Source organism: Mesoplodon mirus (genome assembly GCF_964341445.2).
Source record: "Mesoplodon mirus genome assembly, chromosome: 8".
In the NCBI taxonomy this organism is placed as follows: domain Eukaryota; kingdom Metazoa; phylum Chordata; class Mammalia; order Artiodactyla; family Ziphiidae; genus Mesoplodon; species Mesoplodon mirus.
In genome coordinates this window covers 11,894,958-11,904,897 of record NC_138984.1, presented here as the reverse complement: position 1 = coordinate 11,904,897, position 9,940 = coordinate 11,894,958, and the positions used below count along the sequence as shown (strand labels likewise).

General features: G+C 44.9%; 1 protein-coding gene across 2 annotated transcripts in view; it reads right to left on the bottom strand.

Annotated features, from left to right (window-relative positions):
- Positions 1–287: 287 nt before the first annotated feature.
- Positions 288–9,940, bottom strand: part of COL4A4 (collagen type IV alpha 4 chain) — a 130,696-nt gene continuing 121,043 nt past the window's right edge. Inside the window, exons 46-48 of one of the 2 annotated variants that reach the window (XR_014294856.1) lie at positions 8,301–8,587; positions 6,518–7,874; positions 288–776 (exon numbers count right to left, since the gene is read on the bottom strand). Coding sequence is in view for 1 of the 2 variants with exons in the window: in XM_082630478.1 (XP_082486604.1) it covers positions 7,611–7,874; positions 8,301–8,587 (551 nt within the window). In the remaining variant the exon portion in view is untranslated. Of the gene's footprint in view, positions 777–3,034; positions 7,875–8,300; positions 8,588–9,940 lie in introns of those variants that run through there. The other variant, XM_082630478.1, reaches the window with a different exon arrangement.

Sequence of the window (9,940 nt, the reverse complement as noted above, 5' to 3'; positions counted from 1 at the left end):
ACCACTATATATGGAAGTATATATATATATATATTTTTTGCTGCTGTTGAATCCAATAATAGTAGCTCCTTGCTCTGTTTTACTTGTCAGATATAAAGACACCAGAACTGAATTTCAGATGTGTAACTGTAACATGCACGCCTTCTTTATTTACGGAGTAGAACATCACTAAACTTTACAGATGTGGGAAAGGTCATTTTTGTCACAAATATAAACCGGTTATCTTAGCACAACAGTAAAGGTGTTTGGGAAATTACTATAATTACTTTGTTCAGTTAATAGGCTTGCTTGTAACCAGTGCTTATTATTTTCAATATCCATCTTATTTTTTTTCCTACAAGAAGGAATCTCCAAAGTTATGCCAAAAAAACTGGAATTGGATTGAGAAAGACAAAAGCCAGTGCATTCGACTGTCTCTAATAGGAAATAAGCATTTAGAGCTGGTTTTCAATTTGGTTTCTTTACTTTTAATAGTAATTTCCTGATTGTTAAACATCCCCACACTTTGGTTGTGGTTAGTCAATTTATGAGACCTCTTAATTCAGAATCTTTCCTTGGTTCTCAAGATGAGGGAGCAGTTAAATTGCTTCCTCTTCGTGACCTTGAAAGTAGTTAGCGCCCGTGATTCCAAAGTTGTACATGATTGTTCAAGGCTCCTCTGTCCTTTTAAGCTGTCTGTTGTTGAGGCCCAGGCAGTAAATGGCTGGTGTTTGTAGAATCGGGGCCAGTCTACATATTGGTCACACATTCTGCCACCTGGGGAGTAAGTTAAAGGGCTGAGACCCACCACCAAACAAGGACAGTAAAACAGAGAGGGTGTGGCCAACTTGGCCACTGACCTCCCAGTCCCAGTTCATCTTGGGAGAGTCAATCAAATAGTCATTAAAACAAAACAAAACAAACCTATCATCTCTTCCTTTCCCTTCCCATGGATTATTGCAGTCATTTCCTTTTTTTTGCCCCTAGGCTTTCATTTCAGAGTCACAGACTCCCTGCTTAGAAGGACCTTGAAATCTCTCAGAACATTGCTCAATACTTAAAATACCTCTTCACTCGGTTCTACACAGCGCTGCCCGCTGTCTTCCAAAACCTACTTCTGCGACGCCACTCACCATCTCAGTACCTCCTATTGTCTCTCTGTTACCAAAGGATAAAGGTCAAACTCATTTGCCTCAACCTCGGGGCTCCAGCCAGCCCTTCAGCCTCATCCCCCCTTATCCATAACAGAGTCTGTGCTCCTAACTGGTCTCGCCGTCCAAGCTGTGAGCTTTCCTGACCCTGTGACTTAACTGAAGCAACCTTTGCCTCTCCCTCTGCCCATCCAGAGTCTCCCCGTCCTGCCGTCAGACACCACAACCCAGAATGATCCGCTCTTATAGTGTCCGTCACAGTTACCACAGACCACTTAGAATTGCTCGTTATCCTTCAGTGAGAGGACTCTCTCTCTAGATTGTAAACTTCACAAGGGCAGGAGCCCTGAGTGTGCTACTGTGTATCTCTTCACAGTACCTGAAACAATGCTTTGTCTGGAGTGTCAAAACCAATAAACGTCTGTGGATTGAAACAGAAGCTCATTTATACCATCGCCAGTGGCACACATGAAAAGAGGTACCTGTTGCTGCTTGATATTGTTGAGGGTTTGTGTGGGTGTGTGTGTTTTCTTGAATCACAGGAAAGAATCACTTGAAAGAAAGCTTTTGTCCATAGAAATAGAAAAATCCAGGCCTTTCCCAACACTTCGTAAGACAGCATGCTCACCAGATGGTGGGGAGAGGTCTCCATCCCCCTGTGTCAGTCTGAGGCATGCCCCACGTCACAAATGCTGCAACGTAGTGCATAAAACTCAAGATTCCAGGACATTCAAAGAGTATCACTAGGGAGTCCCTATGGGTACCGCCAAATCTGGCCACTGTACTTTTGCAGGTGTGTTTGATGTGTCTGTGCTAACTTTTTTTTTTTTTTTTTGTAATAGTTAGGGGCAAGGAAAGAGTGATCTTGACATCTTGTTTAGATCTTCAGATGAACTGGCAGATTGGAACATACGATTTATACTTTATCAAGGAAAACTGAAACATTGCTAGTAGAAATCATTGAATTGGGCGGTAATACATATTGCTGCTTGGGAAGAGAATTATGTAATGAAATCAATAGTATGGGAGGCAATGGTGTGGGTAAAATACAATCTTTAGCGACTGATGGACCAGGGTTCCAGTTCTAGTGGGTGCTGACCGTGTGACCCTGAGCAAGTTATTCATTCTCTCCAAACCTCAGTTTCCTCGTCTGTAAAATAGGATAGTTGAGAGGTTGAGGGGAGAGCCTATAACAGGGTTCATACAGTTTCTGTCACATAGTAGGTGCTCAAGACATGTTAATTAAACAGCATTATTTTTCTGTTGAGAAGTTGGACCAAATACCACTGAAGTTCCCTCCTACTTAAAAAGAGTTACTTCATGAAATAGGTGAATATTACCTGTGAATTATCGGCACTAAAGCCATCCCTGTGCTCAGCAGTGCATGGGCTATAAAAATATAATCATCACAGACCCCTAACTTCCAGTTACTCTGGTCATCAGTAACAGTACCTTACATTTTATATCTCTTTGTAGTTACATCTCTTACTCTTAACCCTTACAGCAACCTTGTGAAACAGGTGGTTCAACTAATGGGACAGCTGAGACCCGTGGGGTCTCTGCCCCATGCTGGAGGGTGCATGCAACTCAGCAGAGGTTGCTGCAGGACCCCTCGGGCCCTGAGGCCTGGTTTCATGTCTACCCCACCCCATCACTGTGTACAGGACAGTGCTTCCAGGAGCGTCAGAATCCCACGCTTTCCCAAGCCAAGGGGGGTCACTTTCCACACTCTACTCATGCTCTTCCCATCTGCAGATCACACCTCTACCATGTGTAACCTTTCCTGTTTTCCCTACTGAGCCAGACCCAAGGTAGGCTGTATTACAAGGTAGGTTAAGTAGTAAACTCACTTTGGCTTGAAAGAAAATTAATGCACCAGATAAAACACAGTTGTTTTTGGAGGTCATCACAGAATTTTTATACATAATAAGTGATATTATAAATTGTAATACAAGATTTCAATGTCAGTAGCAGGTCAGGCATCTTGCAAAGTTTACATGTTGAAAGTCTTTAACTTTACAACCCTAGGTTAGAGAAAGGGATGCAACTTATCAGACACATTTCACATTTTTTCCTATGAATCATTAAATATTTAAGCACCATAAAATTCAAGCATTTCACACAGATGTGGCAGCCAGCCTTGGTGGTCGAGAATGCATTAGGCAGAGTCTCTGGCAGATAATAACAGTGACAGTTGCAGAGTACTGATTTTTAATGTCAATTGTTTTGTTCCCTGCAGAACTTCCTGATAATGACCCTACAGGAAATTCTGAGTTTTGTGTGTGTGGTACAATAACTTTGAGAATTGAAATAAAATAGCATTCCCAAAGACATTAAGAATTGGCCTGGTATAAATAATTCTAGACAGTAATTTATATGCCCTGTGAGAATCCTTATGTTAATTCTACTATGTAAAGAATCCCAAGAAATATTTCTCATATTAAACGGCTTGTTTTAAATAGAAGATGTGACCATAATAGATATACAAGGTCTGCTATGTGCTGGACATAGAATCTAACTTAATTTTCAATGCAAGAGTAGGTGTTATGTCCCACTTTGTAAATGTGGAAAATGAGGCTCAGGGAGTTGGTGTAACTCACCCAGGGTAACACCTCTGGAGAGTGACAGAGCTGGATTGAAACTTGGATTCAACCAACTCTAAAGGCACGTCTTTCCACTATTCTTGCAGCCACACCAAATAAAAGTAACTATTATCATATTAGTCTGGTGAGCTGAGAGAAGCACAAATCTAATGTAAGTTCCTGGAAAACAGAACGATTTGCTTTATTATCAGCTCTACGAGGCTCAAAATAAAATCCTTGATAAAATCCAGTTTTAGTGGACCACTCTGTTCCTCTTTTCCCAAGCACCAATAACATGTACACAACTCTGTAGAGGTGATTTTATACTAGGACGCTTTGACAATCATGAGGGAATACAGATTATAGCATGAGTTAAGTCCTATCACATTTCCATGTAGAGTCTTCTCTCATTGTCACATCTCTCAATTCTTATTTCTGAAATTTCAGTTCATGGAAAAGTAAGCTATTTTTCAGGAGGGGGCGATGGTTAAAGTTTATCAGTCGGCTTTCCGTCAATAACTGTAAGAGGAGATTGTGGGTGTGCAGATAGGTTGTCACACTAAAATATTTTGAAATAAGAAATGGTTTATACTTGTAACCATTTTGGTGATGAGAACCCTATACCCAGAGCTGAACATCTAATGCCTAATGCTGCAATTGTCAGTGAAGAAAGAACTAAGGGTCAATAACATGCTCGGCTCTGTGTAGGCCCAGGGCATACAACGATGAGCAAAGCATACTGCCTGCCCTGTGGGCTTACATTTTAGCTAGAGAAGGAAGGCAGCAGGATGAGACATCACAGGAGCAGTGGGGAAAGCAGGAGAGAGTGAGCAGACCCGCGAACTGTACTGGGAGCTGCAGAAAGGAGGCCAAGTCGTCCTGGAGAAATTCACACACTCCTCCCCACCGGCTAATTCAGTCCAAAGATAAGTAGTCGTCTGCCAGGTAAACTTATCTGCAGGGGACATCACTGGGGGAAGGAGCAGGAGTGAAGTCACAGAGATAGGAGCGTACCTCTGCGAGGAGCAGAGAGGTAAGCTGCGGACAGTTCCTACAGGCCCTTCACCTCACAGGAAGTCGTTTGGACTTCGTAGGCAGTGGGCTCATTGAAGGATTTTAAGCCAAGGAATAACAAAATCAAATTTGCAACTTAGAGAAATGACGACGGGAATTTGAAACGGGAGGCAGAAGCTGGGAGAGGTCTACTACAAGAGTAGAGGTGAAAGACAAAGGCTATGTTTAGACAGGTGCAGAGAGGCTGGAGAGGAAGGTAGCAATCCACGGGAAGTGGCGACTGAAGTTGAGGTCTGGGGAATCTGAGAAGGGACGGAATATGGGGAATACGAATGGGTCCCCCCAGCTGGCAGCATGGATTGGGCTCCACTCACTGAGGATAAGAACCCAGAAGGAAACATCTAGTCCCTCAGCTCACGACCCAGAGCAACCCTCTTTGGGCCTTCCAATCAACCCGCTGGGGGAGGGGCTTCTGGGAAGAAGATATTGATAAGGATGATCACCAGTAATGGATTAGGAGAATAACTTTAAAGCTTTCTTCATCCTTCAGAGAGAAAGGATAGTCCAAAGTACAGTGATATGTAACCAGGTAAAGAAAATGATGGCTTAAAATAACAGGATCTTCTAATCCAAGATAGTATTTTTTCCATTGTTTTGCTTTTTCAACCATTTAAAATAATTTTTCGAAAGCAGCAGGTGGCATTTGTGCTGCATTTAGAGAGGGCTCTTGTGATATCAGTATTTTGAAATCAGTCTCCTACACTATCCCGGACTCACTGTGGAGGAACGTGCCCACTTAATTCAGGCTGTTTTCTTCAAAATTTATTTGACCAGCTTATTAAGATAATTCTAATACCAAAGTTAAGGTGTTTAAAATAGCAAGCAAGATATGTTTCCTATGGTCCATCGATCACCCTTACCTCTTCCCAGAAAATGTTCTCGGACCAATTTCATGAATGAACATGATGAATTTTTAGAAGGCTTGAATTTTGGTAATATATGATAAAACTTTTGGAAACAAAATTGTAATTATAAACAAGGTTGAAATTGGGTTCAATATCAAATATTTAGCATGCCATAGGAGAGTTTCAAAAAAATTAATAAATGGGTCAAATGAACTAGGAAATATTCTGGTACATCAAAACAATATTTCCTCTTAAAATGTATATTTTTTCTTCTTACCAGGAAGTAGCCTTAAAATAAATTGCCATCCGGGGGACACCCCAGAGCAAAATTCATTTGAAATATATTCTGCATGTAAGTGCACACTCCCAATCAACGTTTGCCAAGAAAAGTATTTCTCATAAACAAAGTTTTAATTGAGTTTTTCTTAATTATTAAGTGCATTGAAAATGAGCACTGAAATGAATGTCACTTTCTCATGAGAAATTTCTTCAGTTTTCTCTAGAATAAACATTTCTTTAAATAAGGAAGGCAAGTTTCCTAAAAATCTTTTCCAATAAACCTTCTAATTTTTAGGATTAGACCACTGAATTCCCTGCAAAATAGAAAACCTATCCTTTGCTATACAGAAAAGTACTCACTATAAAGTGACCTGTTTTCTAAGCTTTTTCAGAAAATATTAATGCCAAATATCAAACTGCCGCTTTGCTCTAATACTGACTGATATAAAATATAAGAATGTTTTTAAGATTAGAAAAGCAGGATACTCCTGTAAAAACCAATAACAGGAACATAAAATTCGAGTTGTAGGTTGTCTTTGTTTCATTTAAAAGAGTGCTAGGTCTTTTGGGGGCATGGGGTGATGATGACTTAAATGAATCTTCTTACCTAAGTTTAATTAAGTCGGCCCTTAATTTTCTCCCAAGTGCATAATGATAGCTCTGTCACTTCCCCATACGAGATGCCATTATGTGGATGGAGGGAAAGTGTCCGTTGCGGGCACTCTCTGTGAGGCAGCTCTGCAGGCGCCCCCAGGGAGGGGAACAGGATGCTTTATGTGAACATGGCCCCATGTGGCTCCAGTCCCATTAGCACGCACACTGGAAGACAAGCCAGACCCCAACTGGGCAAAAGCGGTCTGTTTGGAAGTTCACGGCAGTGGGGGGTCAATTCTTGTGAATCGCTGCCTTAATATTCATTAATAGCTTTTCGGCTCTTAATCCCTTACTGGACATACTTTTTTCCATAATTGCTACTTTTCCAAAGGGTTGCCAAAGCAGGCATTTCTGTTCTCTGAAAAATGCAGAAGAGAACCTAATGTTTTATGTTCATCTGTGATGTGTTTTATGCTAATGTCGCATCTCTGGAATACAGCGACCGTGGTCCTTCCTGGCATAATGATTCATTCTGCTTTGAAATGAACTCTTCAGGCTGGCTGTGTGGATTTTTGTTTAATCTCCGTGGGTCATAGTTTTACAATTAAAGTGCATGGAAAAATAGATTACAGAGGAAATCATTTTGAAATGTAGGAAATCTCTATTTTCTAGTTTCATTTGTTGGCCTATTTATTTTTTCCTGTAAAATCCATCCAGAAGCCCACTGTATTATCGAGGAATTGACTTCAATTGTTTGAGTTGCTATTAACCAATGAATGACGTTTTCAGTAATGTAATTTGTAATCTGGCCTTTATCATCTATTCGCCTTCCCCTGAATTAGCATACTTTTAAATAAAGCGAGCTAAGAATATCTGGGTTTCATCTAGGTTGGTAGGTCCAAACAAATCCATACATGTAGTGTTTGCTGAATCTGTCCCAAAGAGAGGAAGGGATTACAGTACTGTGGGAATAACCACATCGAAACAGAAGGAACAGCTAAACCAGGAGTCCAAGATGAGCACCACTGAATCTCTTAGCACAGCCTAGGATGCCTTAGCCTCCTAGCAAGTTTCTCTTGGTGACCTGATGACAAGCGGTGGGTCCTCTAGCTATGCTTCACACAGACCTGGCACCTGCTGATTCTCTGGCGCTGGGCTTGGCTTTCTTTCAAGGTGGCCGGTGAGGGTGCTGAGGAAAACTGCAGGTCAGGTCTCACAGTTGTCAGCCAGAAGCTATATTCATTTGCAAAAAAGTGGCAAGTTCCCTGCCGTCCTTGGCATTCAAGGAACGGTGCAGCTCTGAAATCCTCCAGGCAGCTGCCAGGTGACATGAGGGCCTGGCCGCCTCCTTGGTCCCCAGCACCTGTGTGCTACCCGGACAACAAGAGAGAATTAGGGCTCAGACATCTGCAGACAACCCCCTACCCATCCAGTGACAAGCCGAGGTCTGGGCCTGATTTACATTTTCCCTGAAAATCATCCCAGGAGGGAGAAACTACAATCTGCTGAGGAAAGGAGGCGTGGGAGACGTGATGGGTGTGCACACATTAAGCCACTTTCGCTGAGGGCTGATGCAAACCTATCTTCCAAATTCTACCAAAGTAATAAAAAAAATTTTTTTTTTTAAATCATGGACAATAAGAAAAAAGAGTGGCCCTGCATCTCCTCAGGCCATAGTCTGTGGTGGCCTTCGTGACCCCGTGTCCTACTGCCATCCGGTCTGCACAGGATTCTCAGAATTACGGTCCAGTCCGGACGGATGGGGGCTTAGGGACGGCGGGTGCGCAGGGGCTCACCATCAGGAAAGAGTACCCAATCCAGAGGCTCCTCCAGGCCCACGGACACGGCGGGATGGACTGGTCCTGACTGTGCACGGCCACAGCCTGCGCGGGGGCCTCGCACACGGCGCAGCGGCTGATGTATGGGCGGATCTCCTCCTCCGAGAGCGGCGTCATGGGCAACGGAGCGGTGCTCGCCAGCCAATAGGACCTGTCGTTCCTCCGGGCGTACTGGCACACTTGGTGGATATTGCAATGGGCGAAGGGCATTGTGCTGAACATGGGGAGACAGGAGCCCGCCAGACCTTGGGAGGGAAGGCAGCAGCGTGGTGTGCGGGGCGTAGGCGCGGCCTCCCCGACATGGCCCATCTGTGCGCACACGGTCTGGCGTCGGGAGGCTCTGGCCAAAGCCTGCTGCTATGGCGGCGAGAGCAGGGCGTGCCCCCGGCCACTTGCGCCGCCTCCGCGGTCTCAGGGGCCAGCCCGCGTTCCCTCGGCCACGCATCACTCTCTCGGGAGCCAAGCAGTAGGCCGGGTGCTGGAGGGAGAGGGGAGCACAGCTCTTCCCCGAGAGCTTCAAGAAGCTCCTAGCCCGGCGTGATGGGGGAACGGGAGGGGCAGGCGGGCCCTGGGAACACAGCAGCACAAGTCCGGAGAAGTGCAGGCACTGGGACTTACAAGAAGGATGGCTGTAAGAAGTGACTCTATGCTAGGACCTGAATTATGAAAAAGATCTGGCCGGGTCTGGAGATGGTGGTGACCCTTCAAAGGCAAGGCCTATTTATACAGCAGTAACGAGGGCCGGGGGTAGTAGGAGGGCATGGAGCTCAAAGAACTCAAAGAAGTTCATTGCGGGGAAGGTGGGGAGAGCGGGTCTGGGTCTGTTTCAAGGGCGTCCCAAGGTAAATGAGACCAAAGGATGCGGGCTCTGTCCATCTTGTTAAGGAGCCTGGATTTTATTCCCAAAGCTCTGCAGAGCGAGGCCATGGTGGTGGCTCTGGCTAGACCAGGGCAGGGGAGGTGACCCGTGGTACACACGTAAGTAGCTGCCCCTCTAGGCCTGCACCCATTCACCACCCTTACAGACGGGGGTGGGGTGTCACAGCCCAATGAGAGCCGTGACGAGACTCACCTCAACACCAGCTGTCCCTGTGGGCACAGCCCTCCTGCACCCACCACTCCAGCCACCACTATCTCGGGGAGACCACGAGTGCCAGCACCCAGGGGGTGGGGGGACTCAACCCTCGGCTTAAAAATCAGTTCCTGCGGCTCACAAATCCACTCTTGAAAACTGATAAGTAGTGCCAAGGATAACTCCCTGAATAAAGTTCTGATGTTGCTTAAGGGTACAAATTTGCAACTAGTAGATAAATAAGTCCTAGTGACCTAATGCACAGCGGAATGAACATAGACAGCAATGTTGTATCCTAATCATCAAATTTACTAAGGATTAGATCTTAATTATTCCCACCACAAAAAAGAAATGAGGGCTTCCCTGGCGGTGCAGTGGTTGAGAGTCCGCCTGCCGATGCAGGGGACGCAGGTTCGTGCCCCGGTCTGGGAAGATCCCACATGCCGTGGAGCAGCTAGGCCCGTGAGCCATGGCCGCTGAGCCTGCACGTCCAGAGCCTGTGCTCCGCAACGGGAGAGGCCACAGC